The 22,800-nt window shown below is 44.2% G+C and overlaps 1 protein-coding gene across 1 annotated transcript in view; it reads left to right on the top strand.

Annotated features, from left to right (window-relative positions):
• The window catches only part of NBAS (NBAS subunit of NRZ tethering complex), a 975,710-nt gene that overhangs the window by 268,915 nt on the left and 683,995 nt on the right, over positions 1-22,800 (top strand). The window contains exon 22 of the mRNA XM_040348578.1: positions 17,014-17,097. Within this exon, the coding sequence (XP_040204512.1) occupies positions 17,014-17,097 (84 nt within the window). The remainder of the gene's footprint in view (positions 1-17,013; positions 17,098-22,800) is intronic.

Here is a 22,800-nt window from a genome sequence, read left to right as displayed (position 1 = left end):
ATCTATCTATCTATCTATCTATCTATCACATAAAAGCCCAATAATATACATTTACAATTTTGGTTGTAACATGACAAAATTTGGAAAATTTCAAGGGGTATGAATGCCTTTTCAAGGCACTGTAGGTAGAACAGCAGGTTGTTGTTTCCTCATATCAGAACTGCCCCCTGATGGAGGAATACTCGAGCAGCATGGGAGGTGCATAAATCCTAGATCCACAGAGTGGATTATGCAGAAGTAGTGGGATCCTTGGACTGCTCCTGTCTCTCCAGCAAAGCGCCCAGAAGCGATTCAGTTCGCATGCGCCGCGCTTTATACGTTTTTCATTCATTCATTCATTCAGCAAAGAAAATGGGGAGCAACACCGTAGTGACATTACAAAATCTCACTCCAAATCTGAGACTAGCAGTCAGAGGCAGCACTACCTTAGCTCTCACACTGCAGATATACAGCTATGAGGTTTGAGGCACAGGAGTGAATGAGTGAAAAACTTATATAGCGCTGCACATGCGAACTGAATCGCCTCTGGGCGCCTGTTTGACCATTTCTCCTTTGAGCTCAGAAGAGATGGGTTTTGATCTTTCTCCTAAAAGCCAAGTGGTTCTCCTCCAACCTAATGGAGGTTGGTAAAGTGTTCCAAAGTCGAGGGCCCAGGACAGCAAATCTTCTTTCTCCTTTGGACTTGTATCTGGTTTTGGGGATTTGGAGTAAATTTTGGTTGGAGGATCGCAGAACGCGATTGGGGTTGTAGGCTTTTATTTTTTCGCATAGATATTTGGGGGCATTTCCCCAAATACATTTATGCGTCAGACAGAGTGCTTTGAAAGTGATTCTGTCTTTCACTGGCAGCCAGTGAAGGCTTTTCAGTGAGGGTGAGATTGATTCCCACGTTTTTTTCCCAGTCACAAGTCGCGCGGCCGTATTCTGAACGACCTGCAGGGCGAGTGATTTGGTACTTAGGGAGTCTGAGGTAAAGGGCATTTGCATAGTCAAGTCTGGAGTTAACAATAGTTCCCACCACGACTGCTATGTCTTCTTTAGGAATAAATGGAATAAGTCTGCGTAGTGGGTGCAGCAGATGGTGCAATCCGCTGACTACTGACCCTATTTGTGCGTCCATTGTCATGTAGGTGTCGAAGATGACTCTGAGACTTTTGACTTTGGTGCTAGGGGTGATGGTTTTTCCCAGAATGGGCGGAGGTGACCAGGTGGTTGCCAGTTAAATCTTCCGATTGGCGTGAAGCAGGAGAAGTTCTGTTTTCGAACCGTTGAGTTTGAGATAGCTCTTTGTCATCCAGTTCTCTATCAAAGAGAGGCATTTCTCTAGATCGAGATGATGATCCTTTTTGTTGCAGATGCGAAAATACAATTGTGTGTCATCCGCATAGGAGTGGTAGAGTAGCTTTTGGCTGCTGATGCACACACTCGGCAGGAAGTTTACTGCCATTTTCAGGAAGAATTCCAGATAAAGGGTATTTTTAAGGAACTACCTTGACACAATTTTCATTCCTAGATATACAGTATCATAGTTTTTTTCACTTTGAAGCTCAGAACAAAGTTGTATTCATGCAATATACTTCATTGCTAAATGTTCTTTGCCAAATGCCAGTGGTAAACAATGGTCAGCTTTTATTCATTTAGTTAAACCTAATTTCCTAAAATGGAAGAGAAATGTTTCTGTAACTGCTTAAAAAGTTTTAGGTTCCACTCTCCCGGATACTGCTCTGCTGCTATTGGATCAGATTGCAGATCGCAACGTCTGATGGTTCGGTTATCTGATGCTCCGGCATTCGAACTACAGCTATGTGACGTTCAAATCCATGATCCGTGATAGCTCAGAACAAACACCAGGCCGGCTGTATGTAAGTTCAAATAGAAATCTCACCTTTTATTGGATGCACACTTTCATACATAGCAGTTTAAACATCCTGCCCAAACAACCACTTTCCTATTGGCCAATTGTAAAGGACACTCTAGTCCTCTCTTAGGTCCTCTTGGCCATGCAAATGAGGACTTGAAACAGGGTCAGTAGGGATTGGTCCGATAGCTTGAATAGGAGGACTGACGTGTAATGACACAGATAAGTCCCAGGAGATAATTAAAGTACATAAACAAACAAACGGTCAAACACAGAACAATGTCTTCCTTCCAGCCCCCGGAGCCATCTGGAGGGGGTTAGCCTTAAGACAGGGCGGAGGACCCACCACTGTGTAATAGAATCAAAGGAGAAATACTTGAGTATTCAGAGGATCATGACATTAGGTTTAAATTTGTTAGTCATTTTGGAAAGTCAATCTAAAGCATGTTACACGCGCCCCAGATATCGGCTGATATTGACCAGTTCAACAGGAGCTAGCCAACATTCGATTTGGCCCGTGTGTACACCAGCCTGTCCAACAGAAGCCGGTCAAGAGGCCGGCTTCTTTAGAGCAGGCATGCTGGAAAACCAGCATTCGAACAGCTGGCAGCCAATGGCTCCTGACAAGCTTTTATAAAAAAAATTGTTCAGCCCACAGGCTTTAATCTGGTCCCTTCCCACTACTATCTCCCTACAGTGCTGCAGTCTAAGGGTGTCTTGATTGTTCCTCTACAGATAGAGGAGCTACGCAAGGAAAAAGGAAGTGTGTGACTTGCTAGATCACCAGGTGAAAATAAAGTAAAAAATTATATCAGAAAACAAATGTAGCCATGAGAAGCCTGGAAACTGCAATATATGATTTTCTTGCTTGCTACATGTCCTCCTTTGTATGGCACAGCCGGACCATTATGCAGCTAAAGGACCTTGCCCCTTTTTGCGATTCGGCACTGCGTCACTTGAACTGACGATTGCGCGGTCGTGCGACGTGGCTCCCAAACAAAATTGGCATCCTTTTTTTCCTACAAATAGAGCTTTCTTTTGGTGGTATTTGATCACCTCTGCGTTTTTTATTTTTTGCGCTATAAACAAAAATAGAGCGACATTTTTGAAAAAAAAAATATTTTTTTACTTTTTGCTCTAATAAATATCTCCAAAAAAGATCTAAAAACTTTTTTCCTCAGTTTAGGCCAATACGTATTCTATTTATTTTTGGTAAAAAAAAATCGCAATAAGCGATTAACAATTGGTTTGCGGTGATGAGCGATTTTTTAGTGACTGCGACATTATGGCGGACACATCGGACAATTTTGACTCATTTTTGGGACCATTGTAATTTTCACAGCAAAAAGTGCTATAAAAATGCATTGATTACTGTGAAAATTACAATTGCAGTTTAGGAGTTAACCTCTAGGGGGGGCTGTAGGTGTTGTGTGACCTCATGTGTTTCTAACTGTAGGGGGGCGGGGCCGGATTTGTCACGTCATTGATCGTCTTTCCCTACATCAGGAAACAGACGATCAGTGACACTGCCACTGTGAAGAACGGGGAAGGTGTGTTTACACACACCTCTCCCCGTTGTTCTGCTCCTGTGACCGATCGCGGGACACCGGCGGCGATTGGGTCCGCGGGTCCCGCGGCCGCGGTCACGGAGCTTCGAACCGGGTAGCGGGCACAGTGTTTATGAGAAGGAAGTATACCGAAAACAATTTTCTTGTTTCCGCTTATTTGTTTTATGCATGAAAAATACACAGTGCTATTGTATTCTTTTGTGGAAGATGACAGATAATTATTTTGTAGTCTTATGCATCAGCAGCAGATTGGCATGGTGGTCATGATGGTGCTAGTGTTTGAAGTCTGCTAAAATGAGAGTACTATGTTACTCATGGCAATCAAGAGATTTTTGATAGAGGTTGTGCATGAAACGGGTTACATTAACATTTTTCTGGACCTCAATTTTAATCTTTAGCCTAAAAAAGTTAGTCTTGGCCACAATTGATTAGTGAGGGGACTTTTTTGATAAATAAAAAATATGTTTTATTGAGCATATTGAAAAACAAAAAGACATACAAATACAAAGTGCAACAGGTACTAATCATAAGGTGAAGGCATTGACATATTCATACTGAGGGTAAATCATATGTCAAAATAACAAGGATTACCTGGATTTGGATATAGCGTAGTGTATAACACACATATGGGAAGCATTAAGCAGTCTAGCACACGTTAACAGGACCAAGCGAGCCCTAAGAGGGGGAGTATGGGGATAAGTGGACACAATATACTGTGAGGGAAGTTTCAAATGTTGAGTGAGGGTCACGTCTCGACTGTGCAGGTGGAAGTGCCTCTAGCCACCTGTCCCAAATTTTGTAGTACTTATCCAGGCAACCCCTGTCTAAGTATGGTACCTTTTTATAGGTGAGGGTAACATTGATGGCCCTAATCCACTGTTGGATAGTTGGAGGCGACTCTTTGATCCAGGTCTTGGCTATTTGCATTCTGACCATGAACAAAGATTCTTGCAAGAAGATATTTTAAATATTTGTCCTCAGACATGAAAAAGAGGCCCAGTGGACAATGACAGGGGCACAAAGTAAGGGGGGGGAACCCATACATTCATGGAGGAATTTGACCACCTGTGACCAAAAGCTTTAAAGAGAGGTACAGGACCATTTTAAATGATACAATGTACCTCCCAGAGCTCCACACTTGGGGCATGGTGGACTGTACTTTGGTTTATATTTGAAGAGCTGTGTTGGTGTTAAATAGGATCTATGGACAATGTAGAGGTGAGTGAGGTGGTCAGACAACGCAGGGGACACTAATTTGCAAGAGGCTAGCACTTCCTCCTAGTCCTCATCCGTCACGCCTCCCAAATCCGACTCCCACCGAGATTTCAATGGCTGAGCATGAGCAGTGGCCGTGAGTAACATAAGGTGGTTGTAGAACAGGGAGATACGTTTCTTGGGGTCCTGGCCCGTGACCACATCCACCAGATATACCAATTCAAGGCTGGTAATATAGTCAAAGAATTAGGAGTCGAGGGAATGACAGAGTTGAAGGTAATGAAAGAACATGTGATTGGGTACACCATAACTATCTTTTAATGCTTGAAACGTTTTAACCGAGCCATTAGCTATGACCTGTGAAAGATATATAACCCCTTGAGCAATCCATATTTTAGGGTCTGGTCAGCACCTGGAGAAAACGCAGATTGTCAAGGGGAATACCTGATATTGTCGTCCTGATTAAAGTAGAAAAAGTGGGGATAGCTGAGAGGCAATGTAGTATAGGGCTAGGTCAGGGATTGCGATGCCATCCAGATAGACAGGGCATTTCAGAGCCTTGATAACTTGTGACAGGATGGGCCCCAAATGAACGTGTTAATTGACTCCATTGATTTAAATATATGCGTAATTTGGGAAAGAGTATTATTTTTACCAAATTAGTACGTCCCATGGTTCCAAGGGATGGTTTAGACCAGGTCTGGGTTTTTTTCTTTAGAAGGTCATATAGGAGTTCAATGTTAAGGTCTATAAAATCAATTAAAGATTGGGAGATTTGAATGCCGAGGTATCTAATATTGCTGGCTTTGACCAGGGGGAGTGCGGCTTGTACTACTGTAAGGGTGCCTATATCCAATGGAAGGATTTGGGACTTGGTCCAATTGATCTGCAAGCCAAAGAACATCCCGAATTGCTTGATTATCTGTAAAGTAGTCTGGAGTGAAGGACCCGTGTCCCTCAGGTACAAAAGCACGTCGTCCACGTATAGACTGATGACCTTGGTCACCTGTCCTGATCAAAGGCATTTAATGTCTGGGTGTGCTCTAATAGCAATGGCGAGGGGGTTCCACGGCCAAGGGAGGGATATAGGACAGCCTTGGCGTGTACCACGAGAGAGAGGGACTCTGTTGACTTGGATCCGGGCAGTGGGAGCCTGGTATAAAAGTTGGAGCCAATTTAATACATTTTGGCCAAAGTCAAACCTGTGGAGACATTCCCAAAGATAGCTCCATTCCACTGAGTCAAATGCCTTGATAGCTCTGACTAACCACTACCCTGGATCCCACATTATCATGTGCAGATTGAAAATTCATGAAGAGTCTCCTGAGATTAAACGCTGTATTCTTAGACATGAATTCTGTCTGATCTGAATGTATTAAGCGTAATCTTATTTCATTGATACACAGGGTAACAATTTAGGCAAGTATCTTAACATCCAATTACCAAAGGGAGATGAGGCGATATGATTCAGGGAACATCGGATCTTTTCCTGGTTTGGGTAGTAAAGCCGCTGCTAGGTTGTTTTTTTTCTTCCCATACCTGAAAAACAAAAGCAATAATGAGCTAGTATGTACCGCATACTAGCTCATTATGAAATACTTGCCTTGGAACGAGGTTAGGGGAACTTACCTGGTCCACGCCGAGGGAGATATCATCTTGCCTCGGCGTGTCTTCCAGGTATCGCTGCTCCAGCGCTGTGATTGGCTGGAGCGGCAATGACGTCACTCCCGCGCATGCACCCGGGAGACTTCTGTCCGGCAAGGTCCGGCGGCTGCCGGCCCTTTAGCTGAAGATCCCTGCTGCGCATGTGCCGCTGCAGTCAGCGGCGTATTGCAAGAGGAATGTAAGTGAAAGTGGTAGTACAGAGTTTACTACCACTTTAAGACTGAGGGCTTCACCCATGGAGGTAAGGAAGTGTGGCTGAGTCAAATATGTGGGTGTATAGTTCTCGTAACTTGGGGATAAAGACTTCCCCAAATTGGCCATATAATTTTAAAAGGAGACCATCAGAGCCAGGCCCCTTGGAGGGCGGAATGTGTGCTAGAGTCTCCTCAATGCAATCTATGGTTATTGGCGCCTTGTGCTGGCTAACCTGGGAAGGGGTCAGGGTGGGAAAAATCAACATCCTGCAAGAATGCAGTCAGCTCACCTGGAGAATAGCAGGTGGTGGAGGTGTATAGATTGGAATTGAACAATCTAAATTCTCTGGCCACTTGGTCAGGGTCCTTTAACTTATTCCCTGAGGCAGACTGGAGTGTAACCACTACCAGGGGCTTATGGTAAAGATGGGCCATGTAGGTGAGCAATTTACTGGCTCATTCACCATGCTCAAAAATACATTGCTTACTGAAAAATATTCACTGCTTGGCTTTCTCAAAATGTAACTGATCAACGAGTCTAGTCTCACAAGGGTCGCATTGGCTGCAGAGGGGTCGTAAAGAAATATCCGTTTTAAGGGATCTTTGTTGTTCCTCCACCTGTTGAAGTACTAGTTTAGAAGAGGCCTCGTGCCTATTGATATGTGAGGAGATAATCATTTGGTCATTTACTTTAAAAGCTTCTCACACTGCCCCGACCGATGCCGATCACTTGTTAGTGCGGAAATAGTATATCCATTCCCTCTGGATACCCTCCAAATCTGACATAGTAGAAAGCCATAAGGGGTTTAGCTTCCATATGCAGACCGCAGGAGGTGCAGGCAAGCATAGAGTAGTCCAATATGGGGAGTGGTCTGAGTGTGCTCTAGTCCCAAACCCTGCATCGAGCTGACTAGGCAATAGAGCAGAGAAAAGCAAGAAGTAGGTCTATGTGGGACATGGCAGAGTGCGAAGGAGTGAAACTTGAAAAAAGCTACATATGTTTGGTACTTGAACCTCCAGGTGTCAACCAGGGTGAACCCTGAAAATAACCTCCCAAACCTAGTGATTGTGAGTTGAGTTGAGTTGACACAGGGCTAGTGGGGCTAAGTTTATCTAGGCTGGGATGTTAAAGTCCCCCATATGGCAGGCACCGTGGGATGCTGACCCCTTCCTGTAATACAGTCAACTGGAATTGTGGGGGAAAGTATAATGCCATCAGAAGAATTTCCAAGTTGCCAGTAGTGGCATGCAAGAATAGTGACTGACCCTGCGGATCCAACTGCAAGCTGTGGAGCTGAAATTGTACCGATTTGGCAATCAGGATAGCCACTCTGCATGAGTTAGAGTTATACGGGGCTTGATACAGCCAGCCAACCCACGTTTTGTTATGAGCCATCTACGTTTTGACCTGTGACATGAGTCTCCACAAGGACAGAGACATCTGCCTGTAAAGATTTAAGGTGGTGTAGGATGGCAACTCATTTAGTCTTGGTGCACAGTCCCCAGACGTTTCCGTTCACTAACTTGCGGGAGGCCATAATGGTTGTGGGGTGTGAAGGCACGCACTAGAAGGGGGCATACAACAGTACAACACTTTAAGGCTGCATTCACACCGCCGCGACAAGTAATGCCGCGTACGCGGCGTATTTTGCCGTGAATAGTGTAACTTTTTTTTTTTACAAATCCTTCCCATTGCTTTGTATGGCCGAACGCCAATGCCGCCTGAAAAAAAGGGTCCGGGACTTTTTTTCAGGTGGCAGGCGTACGGCGTCTATGAGATGTGAACCATCTCATAGACAGCAATGGGAATTCTCCCCTCCAGCGGCACGAGCGTCCGGCGTCGGGCGTTTTGTCGCGGAGGTGTGAACGGGGCCTTACTTATAAATAAGTAAACTTTTCACAGGAGTGATATTTGTAGAAGACAATGCAAATAGATATTAAACAGTGCTATATAAATATTTGGGGAGAGCCTATAACCTGCAGACAGTGGTTATAGATGAGTTGAGGGAGAGTTTCAGGTGACCTTTCAGTAAAAATAAGCAATGCATACATTCTGATGAATACTAATGGTATGTCATATGCACATAAGCAAGAACAAGGAACGAAAAATCTTCGTCATCACTGGTCCAGCATAGCAAAACAAACAGGCTGCTGTTCACCAGAACTGAGGGAGCAGGGGCTGGCCAAAGAATCAAAACTTGGAGATACAATGATGGGTACCATAACTGAAAAGATGACAAGGGATTGGTTTGCCTGTTGAGGTCTTGGGGGCGAGTAGTTACTGAAGAGTGCACAATGGTGCGGGTTGGAAAGTCTCTGAAAATATGGGAGTTGCAGGTGGAACACTTCAGACTTACAGAAAACATTAATAAGTAAGGGGGAAAAAATAGGGACCTAAGAAGGAACATAGTATGGAAAGCCCCTGGACCGTCTGGGCAAGTTCAGAGCACCAGAGAGTGGGGGTATAAGCAGGCTGTGCCCAACTCGCAGTTCAGGGAGGATTGGACGCCCCAGGGCTGGCAACAAAGAAGAAACCAAGGCACAGGGACCATACTCAAACATAACTCTCATGATGGCGATGGAAGAGGCCGGGTGAAGGCTTTAGGTTGGTGCAGGACCAACTGCATCACGGTGCTACAGCTATGACAGAACTGCTCCTGGATCTTCGAAGAACTGTGCTTTGCTGTCGCACGTTAAGTGGAGTCTCGCCGGAAAAAGTTGTGAGCCTCGGGATAGCGTCCCGGTCATGATAGCTGAAGAGTTTAGCAATAAAAGTGTGCGGAGGAGCGCCACTTAGGGGGGCTCGCAGCCAGGCAATGGGCGTGCTCCACAACAAACGTAGTTGAGAAGGCCTCTCAGAGAGAGATGGTCTTAAGCACTCTGGCAGTGGCCCCCCATCATTGATGTCAGTGGGATGAATAGTGCCCTATCTCTGGTGTCAGTGGGAGGAATGTGCCCCATCATTGTTGTCAGTGGGAGGAATAGTGCTAAATCATCGGTGCCAGTGGAAGGAATAGAGACCCATTGTTGGTTTCAATGGAAGAAGTAGTGTCCCATCATTTGTTTCCGTGAAAGGAATAGTGCCCCATCATTATTGTCGATGAAAGAAATAATGTTTCAGCATTTATATCAGTGGCAAGAATAGTGCTTTATATCCACAGGGGGCTTTCCCAAGGGCCGGATATAGACGGACAAATGGCCACATCTGGCCCGCAGATCGCAGTTTGTAGACCACTGCTTTAAAGTATTAATATACCTTGTATCTAGACCGGTAACCGTAAACGAAACAGGATTACCAGATGAATAGTTTCTAGTAGTAATCCATAGCAACACATTAGATTTAAAAAATGTGATTCCATTGTAGGCTGCACTCCCGGCATTTGAGAATATCTGCCCTGAGGAGAAATAAAACCCCCTCCAGCTTTGCTTTTAAATCGCACACTTTTATGTTTGTGTTTTGTTTTTCTGTATAAAGTGACTTTATTACATTCCAGGCTGTCTGCAGCCTCTCATGGTACCTGCAATGAGAAAGCTATTAGCGTGAAAAGAATCAGACCAGCTTGTATCTCTGAAAAGAGTTAACAAGATAAGCCCCTTAACCTCAAAAATCAAAAGCTGATTAGATCCTATAATCAAAATGTAAAGCAGGCGCTCGATCATCACCACGGCAGCATATTTAGGTGGCCTTGATGCTGTTCCCTCTAACGCCTCAATATTTAATCTCAGAACTGCATAGCCAATAAATGTACTCAGTACAAAATAGTATAGCTGGCAGGATTATTTTTTTTATTTTTTGTAGTTTGTAGTCTTAAGTAATGTAACTTACAGTGCTGAATATTTATGCTCTTCAGCATAGCTGGATTTGGCACTGTCTCTCGGGTTTGGTGATTACTTTCATTAGCAGCACCTTGAAGGAGTAGCTGTGTGACATGATGATTTACCTAAGAAAAGCTTCTGTTGTATGAGAACTATACTGTGTCTGCAGTTTTTGGCAATTTGTACTTTCAGAATAATTTATCTACTCCTATTCAAAGACTGATCTTTCTATATCTAGCATCCATATAGGTGTGAATGTTAGAATGTGTAGATCTATCGGTATATATTTTTGCATATAGTAAACATACAATATGGCCAGAAATTTGGACACACGATCATCACACCTATATGAGCTTGTTGGACTCTTGATTCCAAAACCATGGGCGTTAAATCTCGGGCTGGTCCAGCCAGCGGCTATAGCCTCTACCAAAAATCACTATGTGCTATGCACCACCACTGTCCGTAGGCTATACTTCTCTTGGGGATCACAGAAGTGCAGTGTGTTCTGCACTCCTGTGACCCATTTTAAGCTGATGGCTCCAGACTTTTCTAGAGCCTCTCCAAGCCTATGCAACTCCTTACCCCAATCTATCCATCTATCTCATCCTTTATCAGCTTCAGAGAAGCCTACCCTTCCCATACCGAACTGTATTTTCATTTGAGTCCATCTGATCATCCCCCACAGCTACTACCCTTTGTTCCACTTGACCCTCACTTCTAAATTGTAAGCTCTAACGAGCAGGGCCCTCTGATCCCTCCTGTATTGATTTGTATTGTGACTGTACTGTCTTCCCTGATGTAAAGCACTGCGCAAACAGTTGGCGCTATATATAAATCCTGTTTAATAATAATAATAATAATAATAAAGCCTGCTGTCAATAGCAGAAAACAAACACTCCTGCGCACAAGTGGATTATTGGGCTGGTGCTGGGCTCTGAGGAAGAAGGTAATCCTTCGAAACGTGTCAGCCAGCAGTGGCCCTCGTCCTTTCCTCTGTGACCATTTGGAGTGTATCTGGTTCTGACTCATTGCTGCTACTTGTGGAAACGATTTACATTGTGAGCCATTGACCTACGTTCGTAAGTAGTTTTCTTTTATATCCATTTTTAATAAAATCCATCCAAAGGATAATGCACTAGGCTGGTGTTCCCTTTCTTTCTTTTTCTTGTTTAAAGCCAGCTATCGGCTGACGTCACAGAGCCGATCCAGGCTCTGAAAAGATCCCGATCATTTGGTCGGAATCCACCCAGATGTTAGCCGCTAAGAGCCTGACCCAGCTGCTCCCCCTGTCCACAGCCCGGTGCTCCAGTGATCGCTAGTGGGACAGAGCACTGACCGTCACCAGCACGGAAGGCTGAGAACTGAGTGGTCAGCGGTCTTTGATAGCTCGGTTCTTAGTCTTAGAGCTGGCAGTGGACAACTGACGCTTGGATCAATGCTGCACCCATCTAGGTGAGTATAAATGTTTTTTTTTTTTAAGCCATACTTCTCTTTTTAACCTTTTATTTTTATAAGCACTGTCAGCAGCTGTTTTAATCACTTACTGAGTATGTAGCTTCATGATCTTTTAAATCTTTCCCATGTTTAAGTTTAGGCTGATGGTCAAGGTTTCCTGTTTTAGGGTGGCTCTCTTATCTTGCAGCAAACCTTTTTGGGCCAGCCTTCCATGCAGGTACTAGTATGGTGCATCAATAGAAACACACAGCCCTGTAGTCTAAGATGACAAGGCACTCCCCTGCTCCTTCTTTCTTTTGCTTCTAACTAGCCTACTGACCATGTCACTGACTGCCTTGGAAGACTTTTTGTTGAGTTAAGCCAGTCATAGATGAGTCCGTTATAGTTATTTTTCATTCAACCAGCATGTTGAACAAAAAAAAAGTGGACCCACATTCAAAGTGGATGGGGTAACCATTGGTCTTTATATTCTGACAGCAGGGAGATTCCCCCCACCGTGAGAATACACAGATCAGCGCTGCAGTTTATAGGCTGCAGCGCTGATCAAGTGGTTCATGTTTGGCAGAAAGATTGAACAGATGTTCAACCACAGTTGACCATACATGCATAGAATTTTCAATCCTTGTATGGGCAGCTTTAGTCTCTTATCACACTTTTGCCATCTGCTTAGTTCTACAGAAATGTATAAATGTGTATGTTTAGTCCCAAATATATATTTTTCGCCATTTTGGATGGTGTATTGTGGATGTCTGGGTCCCGATTGGTAATGAAATCTAAAGCTTCGGAGGCACCATGCACATTAGCATTTTTTCTGCTCCTAGAAGCTAAATAGTGTTATCCTATGTGTCCATACACACTACTTTAGGCTATTAGCATTTTTTGAGGTTCTTGGAGCGTTTTTCCAGCAGAAAAAAAACACGCTAAATGCTCCTAACGGCTTCTAAATGCTACTAGAATGCTACTAACAGATTTTGTTTGTTTTCATGTACTGCACTAATAAAATGCTATCAAAGCTACTAAAATGCTGCTAGAAGCGAGCTATTAGCATTTTTCAACTAGCATTTTTTTTCTAGCTTTTTTTGAGCTTATGGAAAACGCTAGTGTGAATGGAGCCTTTGGCCGCGTACACACGGTCGGTCCATCCGATGAGAACGGTCAACTGATGAAGCTGACTGATGATCTGATGTGCCTACACACCATCAGTTAAAAAAACGATAGAGTCCAACGCTGTGACGTAAAACAAAACGACGTGCAGAGAAAAATTAAGTTCAATGTTTCCAAGCATGCGACAACTTGATTCTGAGCATGCGTGGGTTTTTAACCGATGCTTTTGCATACTAACCATCGGTTTTGACCGATCGGTTAGGCGTCCATCAGTTAAATTTTAAAGCAATGGGGCCCACACACGATCGGTTTGGACCGATGAAAAGATCCTTCAGTCCGTTTTCATCGGTTTGGACCGACCGTGTTGGGGGGAAATCTTCCTAATAGAACACAAACAGAAAAAAAAAAAAAAAATTCTACTCTATCCAAAGTAAGAAAAATGTTTTGGCTTTATATAAGTTTAAATTTATTTGCAGTTCGATTTGGAGTTTAGATTCCCGCCGTAATGTGTGTAGCCACTTTTAGAGGGATGTGGCTGTGAATTTAGCCGATGAGCATTAAGAGCTTAGTACAAAAGATTGCTTCATCTGCATGTATAAATGGTCTTCCTTTCATGCTGGAAAATAAATTGATTTGAAGGTCACTTCAGTTTGATCTAATTTCTAGCGTGTTGTATGCAGGAAGTGCATCTCAATTATTTTTTTCCCACCAGGTAAAATTATCGGGCTCTGGTATACTCAGCCACTCAGTATGAATTCCTACTTTGGTTTTTTAAATATGAATTCTGAAATCAGTTTGAGACGTTCCTTCCATCTGCTCATCATATTAATTAATTGGACAGTCCGTATTTATGATTTAGTTATCTAAAAACTTTACAACGTGTAAACCGTAGGACACTGTAAAAAAGTTGGGCTATTCAAGGTTTTTGTAATATGGTAGGAATCTCATACACATGTAAAAAGAATAATAAAACTCCACAAGGACTGGGTGCAGATTGATTTTACCCCAAACTGTCAAGATACAAGTTACAGTACTTGTAAATGTCAGTATATGTGCACTTGTTTTGTATTGATGAATGAGGGCCATACATTTAGGCCCTATTCATACTTGAGCGTTTTATAGCTTGTAGCTCCAAAATTGTTAACATCCAAAACCCCATGTATTTCAATGGTGGCTTCTCACATGTGAGGGCTTGGGTGCCTGTAGCTCCACGCCTGATGTTTCAAACGCTACTCGAGCCATTCAGAGGCAGAACTGGGCCACTTTAGAAACGTGGCACTTTTGACCCCGTTTCAATGGGAACATCTGTTAAAATTAGAATTTAGCATTTTGAGTGTTTTTTTACGGCACATTTCAGGTGTTTTTAGCCTGTAGGAACTAGTCTAGGTATAATGTTATCCTTTAGCTAAAACAAAGATGCCAAAACTTGAATACATATGTAAAATACTTGAGATGCAATTCTAAAATGCTCATATACACTTGCAAAATCTATACTGTGTGTGTGTATGTATATATATATATATATATATATATATATATATATATATATATATATATATATATATATATAATTTTTATCACATTGTTCAGTATATTCTACATTGGCAGCAACAGTCAGCTGTGCTGTAGTGTCAGGGAAAAGTAAATGTTAATTGCATGTGTAGAAAACAATCATTTAGCTGAGGTGTAAACGGCTGGATACACATTTGGCCTTTTAAAAGAGCATCGCATGCAATTTGAACGTTCTATTTCTGAAGGTGCGCCATTTACTGGTATGATCTGTATTTAGATTCCACCTTTGATTAGCATATGATGATATATCTTGTTATGCTTGGAAACCAGCTTCAAGCAATTGTCAAACCTTTTAGGGTAGAAGAATCTGAAGGATGGCTGTTATGTGTTGAATCTTAGCAGCGGTCATTTTTGCGACATTCAAGGACAAGACATAAACACATTTCCCATAGCAGCCAGATTGTATCTGTCATTTCTCCATCAGAGCACATGTTCAGCACCAAAGCCCCTTGGGTTTCATTGATTCTTTATAGATAAAAATTTGACATGTTCTGTATATTCAAATAGGTATAGTGGAATACTGAAATACTTAAAGCAGATCTAAACCCCCAGAAATACTCACCTCTACCTTCCAGCAATGCAGTGGTTGCATCCCTGTTATCTTCTTCCTTGACACTTCCAGGTACTGGGTTTTCTGCCTCTTGATTGGCTAGTGGGGGAATGACAGCATCCCAAGCATGTGCACGGGAGTCACTAATTCTGGCATAGCTGGAGTGTTCCATGAATGCATGCTAAACTGCATATTCACAGCTAAGTGTAAATTCAGTAGAAGATTACAGCAGGCAGGCAAGTGATATTGCAGAATAGATGTAGCATCAATGCTGTATCCTGGCCTAGGCCAACACTTTGCAGGGGGGGCAGCACAAAAAGAGTCCCCGTCGACTTGCACTACACTGTTAGGCAAATTAGTCTAGCGCCCCCATAAAGTGGCCGCTCTGCTTCTGCCCGGCATTCCCCAACTGTGTGTGTGTGGGGGGATTCTAATTTTGACTGTCCTATCATTCTGGACCACAAACCTTCCTCACTGTGCTATGTTTCTATTGCACCATTGGCATGGTTATATTGTCTTAGTCCTCTCAATAAAATTATCAGAAATTTGTGCTTAAAGTAGAACTATAATCAACACTTATTTTTTTTTTTCATTTTGAATAGAGTAAGGGAGGGTTATAGCACCTGTTAGTTTATTCTTTACCATCCCTGTCCAATTGCAGAGATTTCCCGCAAGGGAATCCATTGCCTACCCCCAGGGCCCTCAGAACTAGTCCCCCTCCCCCTCCCCCTTAAAAATTCCAGGCTGGGTCTTAATAAAAAACAGGGTGTGGCCTTGACAGGAAGGGGTGGGTCATATTTAAATTAGGAGGTGCAGAAGTTTAGTCAGGCCTAGGGAAGCACAAAACCTAAATGCACTACTGTGTAGCATGTCTGTTCTGCAATAAACATCTGCCTGCTCATAGTTTTTTACTACCTATGTTTAGTTCCAGTTTAAATTACTTTCTTCCCAAGCAGTGGAAGGCCTCTCATTTGTGGAGCCGTAAGATTATACACTACTCCTTTTTAACTATCTTTACTTGTTTTGTTAAAGTGTACCTGTCATACAATAGTCACGGCTCTCCAAAAAGTGATACTTAAAGTGGTTGTAAACCTCAGAGTGTGTAACATAAGCTTTCTGCTCCCTGTTTTCTGAAAGCTTAGACAAGCTTTATGTGCTGCTGTCCAAAGATGTCTCTGTTGTGCCTTCATCCAGAGTGTTGGAATTCTAATACTGGAAGTGTGTTACTGGCCAGATCAAAGCAGAGGGAAAAAGAACTTAAAAAAGTTCATCAGGTCCCCCCATAGGGGAGAGTGTACATCTGTACATCTGACAGGGCGGTCCCTGCACAGTGTGCGGGGACCGTCCTGTCATCTGCCAGCTCAGCAGGGATCAACGGAGCGATCCCGCTGATCAAAGCGGATGAGACATGCACTGTTTAGGAGATATTCAGGGTCTCTGCAGCCGGGGATGTCACCGGCACATGCACCCTGAAGGAACGACATACTTGTGCTGTTTCTTTAGAGCTCTGTTCCGCAGGAGTGACATCCTTGCAGCCTGGCCATTCAAGTGGCCCAGAGCCCGTGAACCCGGAAAGGAAGACCAGATAAAGATGCCCTGTCAGCGGTGACAGCGTGCTGCTGGAGGACTTTGTTTCAAGGTAAGTCTTTCCTAATGTGACATTACCTTGCAGGGAGAAGATTTTTATTTAATTTTTTAAAGTTTACTACTGCTTTAAATTACAAAATCTGCGAAAAGGTGTGCCAAAATGTTAAATATTGATTTATTTAAAAATAACTGTTACTTCTAAGTGTGTTAAGTAGTGGGCCTGAGCAGGAAAGACTTTCACGTGAAAGAGTGTTGGTTGCTCATATTTCATGGTTTTGACAGTTCTCCGTTAAATAGACGTATTTGTAAATATTTCTAAAATGTACTTTTCAATTGGGCTCACCTCTCCCCTGCTTTACATGTTCAGTTGCATCCTTACCCCACCAGCATGTATTTTATTTCTTATCTTTCTTTGGATTTCTCTCCTAGCTTTGAAGACGGTGAGCTTAAGATTGTTGCATGGAATGAGCAGAAGCACCGTGACAGGGACTGGTGCGAGGAACCTCAGTGCAAGTAAGTCCAGCCTGAACCATAATTGAAAGGCACACATCAGCTGTATGCTCATACATATTTAAATGACTGTTTTTATGTTTTCCACTCAATATGTTAATACGTTTTAATAGAACAGCCGAGCCACATCAAAGAAAGCGGTGGAACATTAGCGGACTTTTAAAAAAAAAAGAGGCTGATGTGTTAAAACCCCATCCTGTCCGCCGTCGCCCTTTGTTACTTTTACAGGACTAAATTGCTTTCCATTCTTCAGCACACCCAGCTTGACTCTCGATTGAATAAATAGAAGATCACACAGCTTCAGGGGGAATGACTACAAAACGCTTTTATTAAAAGGCATTCAATCACTTTCAAATCATGGCCGTGGAATTGTCTGTCCAAATAAAGGCCACCTGATGAAGAGTGTACGAGGGGAGATGATGGCGGCTGCAGCGGCAGATTGTGCCTGCATTTACCGGTGTACATGGCTGATAACATCATACGAAGTTCTTGGCAGACAAAGGTCAAGTGACTCTACCTTCTGCCAACTGATATAGCTTTTAGTGCCTTTTCCGAAGGTGGAAATGCTGTGTTGGCTTTCACAGGGCCATTTTTTCTGGCAGTTTGAAATATCGGCATGAAAGTGTTTTATGTGCTAATTGGAGTTTTTTCCTAGAACAAAACTTCACAGATATCAGAGGTAGCAGTATAATTATTTTTATATATGCAAACAGCCCAACTGTTACCTTCTGTCTATTACTTCTTAGTGCCATTTAATCAAAGAAAAGCTTTCCCCTAAATCTGGTATTTTGTTACAGAATTTCCAATTTTGTCCAAATGCCGTAGTTGTTACAAAGCCATGAGAATTTGCAGTGCTGCTTCTTAAGACAAGAAGTGACCTCTTGTTTAGATAGCCATGTGAAAAATAAGTACACCTGATGGAAATTGTTGACTTTTTTCACATATTTGAACAGGCAAATGTTAGATCTTCATTCAAACAGTACCTACAAATAATAGTTACCTGCTTGAAGAAAAAAAAAAAGCACAAGAACATTTTTGAATCATTTATTGAACAGAATTCTCAATCTATGTAATCATGTACTGTGAATAAAGTACATACACCCCTTCGCCCTAGACGCTGGTATTGCCCCCTTTATCAGTAATGACTATGGATTTTGAAACACTTCCCACCAGTTTCTGACATTGAAATTTTAGACCACTTCACCAATGGAAAATTCCTTCATTTGCAACGGGTTTGTGGATTTCCTAGCATTAACTTTCACTTTCAAATCCTCCAACAATATTTCTATTGGACTTAAGTCAAGGCTTTGACTAGGCCAGGCCACAACCCTCCATCTCTTCTTTTTTACACACGCCTTGTATTTGCTTGTGTGCTTTAGATCCTTGTTATGTTAAAAGATCTATTTCTGGTTCAACTTCAGCTTTTGGACAGATGACCGCATAGAACCCAGAAGTTTACTTGATGGCCCCGTACTCACGACCAAACATGTCTGCTGAAACTGGTCCGCGGACCAGTTTCAGCAGACATGTTTGGCCGTGTGTAGGCCCGAGCGGCCCGGGCGGATCGGACAGGTTTCCAGCGGACAACTGTTTCCTGGACTTGCTTTAAAACAGTCCGCTGGAAACCTGTCCGCCCGGACATGTACGGTCGTCTGTACAGACCTACCGTACATGTCCTGCCGCCCGCCATCCCTCGCATGCGTCGAATGACTTCGACGCATGCGTGGAAGCCTTTTAAAGGCAGGCCGCCCACGTCGCCGCGTCATTGTCGCGGCGACACCGCGTCATCAACGCGGCGACACCGCGGACACGCCCCGCGTATTGTTTACGCGCGGACCTCTGTTCGATGGTGTGTACGGCCATCGAACAGAAGTCCCCAGGCAGTCCCCGGGCAGACATGTCCGATGAAAACGGTCCGCGGACCGGTTTCATCTGACATGTTTGATCGTGAGTACTCGGCCGATGACTGCAAACCATAATCTTTCTTACTCCAAGCTTCACTATACATACACTGTATTTTTTATGTATCATTTGTTCAAGTATATCACAGTTACCTGTAGGAATTATTTGAATAAAGATCTAATGTTTGCCTGTATATGTTCTAAAAGCCAACAATTTCCACAAGCTGTACTAAGTTTTTATAAACCCAATAACTACTTTCTCATTTAAGTTTTAACACTAAGTATGCAGTGGCAACATATGGTCCCTTTTCTGAAGCACAGGTGTTTGCTGATGTTTCTTGAACTAACTATATTAAAGTGTTTTGTAAAGGCAAAACCTTTTGTTTCATTTTGGGTAGACTTGCGGACAGTTAAAACCCCTTGGGTTGTTTTGTGCTGCCTGTGTCCCTCTGGCAATATTTCCCTCCACTTCCTGTCCTAGAGACCCAACAGGAAATGAAAGAAAAGCAAGGGTAATTCCCCCTCTTAGAAAATTGTCATTGGTACATTTGTACCATTTGAAAGAATTATTCTCACCTCTAGCTGAACAATGATCATCCCTTTGATTATGAGTTTACTAAAACAGAACTGTAAAGACAATTAGTTTAATATATTACTAAACTCACACACTAAAATCTTACACAAGCTTTAATTTTTTAAAGTAGCTGTAAACCCTTTCATATTCTCAGTGAAGTCACTGACTTCAGGTGATACACAGAGATGAAACAAATCCTCCTACATAAGTTGTACCTGTTTATCTTCAGTCTTCTCTTACATCCATTCAAGGTCCAGAATTTATACAGCTTGTCTGAGCGTTAAGAAAGTAGAAGGCAGGGAGCTGAAGTTGCACTCTGCGGAGCTCAGTGAGGAGAGCTGATTATAGGAAAAGGGACACCCCCCACTTCACACAGGAACAGAGCTGAGGCTGTCAGTCACAGGCTGTGTGCTGCAAGTCGCCTTTTCTCTTATCGTCCATGGACTGACACAGCCTTAGTTTTTTTCTGCCTAGCAGAAGAGAAGGATGTGGCTCCCTTTGGGCCCAACGCCCTGAAGAAATTTTTAATTTTATTTTATTTATGATTCTTCTATCAACTGCCGACTGGGTGACAGGCTGGATATATAGATCCTTGTAGTCTCCTCAGTCCGAACAGCGAGCGCAAGCACACTGTAGCTAAGGGCTGGGTCTGCCACGACATACCCCACTTTCGGGGGTGGCCGGTGAGCTTGTTGCTCCAGGGTCCGCACATGACTGGGCTGTGGTGTTGTCTCACTCACAGTGGACTGGGCTGACAGCTACTCCAACAGTTTGCATTGAAATTTCCCATTGGTGGCCATTATGGCGCAACTGGTTATTGCGGTCGGCCATTTTACTGTGGCCGTGCCCTGTTATCTGAGGTGTCTGGTGGCTGTTTTGTGTGGGGTTTTGGCCTCTAGTGCTGGCTTTCTAAATGGCGCGTAGCACATATGTCCTCACAGATTTTTACCTCACGGCTTTACCTCACAGCTTTTTCCTCATGACACACGCTGTGTACAGAGGGTGGGCAGCGGCACTGAGCAGTCTCTTGCTGGGTTGGTGAGTCCCCTGGGTAACCCCCCGTTCAGGGCAGCAAGGAGGGTGGACTTTTCAGGTCTTGCATAGGTCCCTGAGAGTTCTCTTGTAATGGAGTCAGTATCTGTTCCTTCTACCCCCAAACAAGCCAGAGGTGGCAGCCAGTGCTCCTGCACTTGCGGTTCCCATGGACACTTTGTCGGCAGTCCTGGAAACATTTGTTGCCAGGGTGGAAGCGGCATGCGGGCGTAAGGGGGGTAAAAAGCGCCCCCCTCCCCGTCATCTTCTGGGGAATGCTCTGGCTCGGACCCAGGTCCGGCTGCTGCGCAGGCCCCCGGTTCTGGGTTGTCAGAGGATGTGGACCAGGACCTTCCTTGTGAGAAAGACTCCTCGCTTGGGTCAGTACAGGACAGGGCACTTGTTAGTGTGCTCATCAGTGCTGTGAGGGACTCCCTTAAGCTGGATGGTGCAACTGAGGCATCCACTAAGGGTTCAGTCTTTTTTGGGTCCCACAAGTCGGACCGCTCTGTGAAGGTTTTTTTTATGTGTCCTTTTTTGACAAGTTCATTAATAAGGAATGAGAAAAGCCGCAGAAGTCCTTTGTGATTCCTCAGCGCCTGGCAGTCCGTTACCCTTTTGAGGACAGCCTTTTGAAAAAATGGGCTTCTACTCCGGTAGTTGACCCCCCGGTTAAATAAGGTAACCACTCTCCCTATAGAAGGGACCCCTGCTTTCAAGGACCATACTGAAAGGAGGACCGAGGCGCTGACCCGCTCCATGTTTACCATGCTGGGGTCTGCATTGTGGCCTATTGTGGCTGCAACCTTGGTGTCTCAGACACTCACTGAATGGGCAAAAGTTTTGCACCAGACTGTGGAGGAGCACCAGCTCCCTCCCAAATTCCTTAGACTGGCCAACCAGTTGGTCCAGGGCCTTGTATATGTCTGTGATGCTACACTGGATGCAGCCCCCTTACTATCCAGAGCCTCTGTTTCGGCGGTGGTCTTGCACTGCCTGATTTGGCTGAAATGCTGGTCTGCTGACCAAGCATCCAAAAAGGCCCTGGAGACGACCACTATCAGTTTGTGGCCCTTCCCTTTGGCCTGGCATCAGCACCGAGAGTTTTCACCAAGGTGCTCGCACCGATTCTAGCTTTGCTGAGACAGCGATGCATTGCCATCGTGTGCTACTTAAACGATCTTCTTCTGAGAGCAGCTTCTGGCTCAGAATTAGAGGAGGATGTGTCTATAGCCAGCCAGACCCTCCGAGAATTTGGGTGCGTGTTAAACATCCATAAGTCGGTCTTGGTACCGACTCAGCGGTTGGAGTACCTGGGGTTGATTCTGGACTCCGCGGAGGCGAGAGTCTTTCTTCACCTGGAAAAATTGCAGACTCTTCAGTCTGCAGTGAAGCTGTTGGAATCCCGCAAATGCTCGTTTCTCCGTTTTTTGCATGCGAGTCCTGGGTCTGATGGTAGCCTCCTTCAAGGCGGTACCATATGCCCAGTTCCACACTTGAGTATTGCAGAATGAGATCTTGTCCAAATGGAACAAATCTGCATAGTCTCTGGATCGCCAGATTCAGGTAAGCCACCTGGTCAGAGTTTCTCTGAATTGGTGGCCGAGATCCCCGGCTCTTCGGTCCGGGAAGTCGTTTCTTCCCTTCCAGTGGACGGTGATTACGACAGACACCAGCCTCACAGGTTGGAGGGGCGTCTGGGGGGTCGCTGGACTTTACAGGAATCCCATCTGCCGATCAATGTCCTGGAACTTCAGGCGATCAGGCTGAGGAGGTTGCAAGGTCGCCCAATCAGGATTCAGTCGGACAACGCCACGGCGGTGGCTTATGTCAACCATCAGGGGGGGAACACGGAGCTCGACTGCAGCATCCAAGGACGCGCACATCCTGCGGTGGGCGGAAAGAAGCATGACGACTCTGTCGGCCTTCTACATTCCGGGCGTAGAAAACTGGCAGGCATACTACCTGAGTCGCCATATGCTGGACCAGGGGAAATGGTCATTGCATCCGGAGGTGTTTCAACTCCTTTGCAGGAGGTGGGGCACACCGGACGTGGATCTCCTGGCCTCTCGCCTCAACCGCAAAGTGTTGAGGTTCTTGACCAGGTCTAAAGATCCCTGGGCAGACGAGTCTGAGGCGTTGGTGGCCCCGTGGGGTCAGTATCGGCTAATTTATGCCTTTCCCCCATTGAAGTTGCTT

Source organism: Rana temporaria, chromosome 4 (genome assembly GCF_905171775.1).
Source record: "Rana temporaria chromosome 4, aRanTem1.1, whole genome shotgun sequence".
Taxonomy (NCBI): Eukaryota; Metazoa; Chordata; class Amphibia; order Anura; family Ranidae; genus Rana; species Rana temporaria.
The sequence above is the reverse complement of the archived record's forward strand: the minus strand, read 5'-3'. Positions and strand labels throughout refer to the sequence as shown.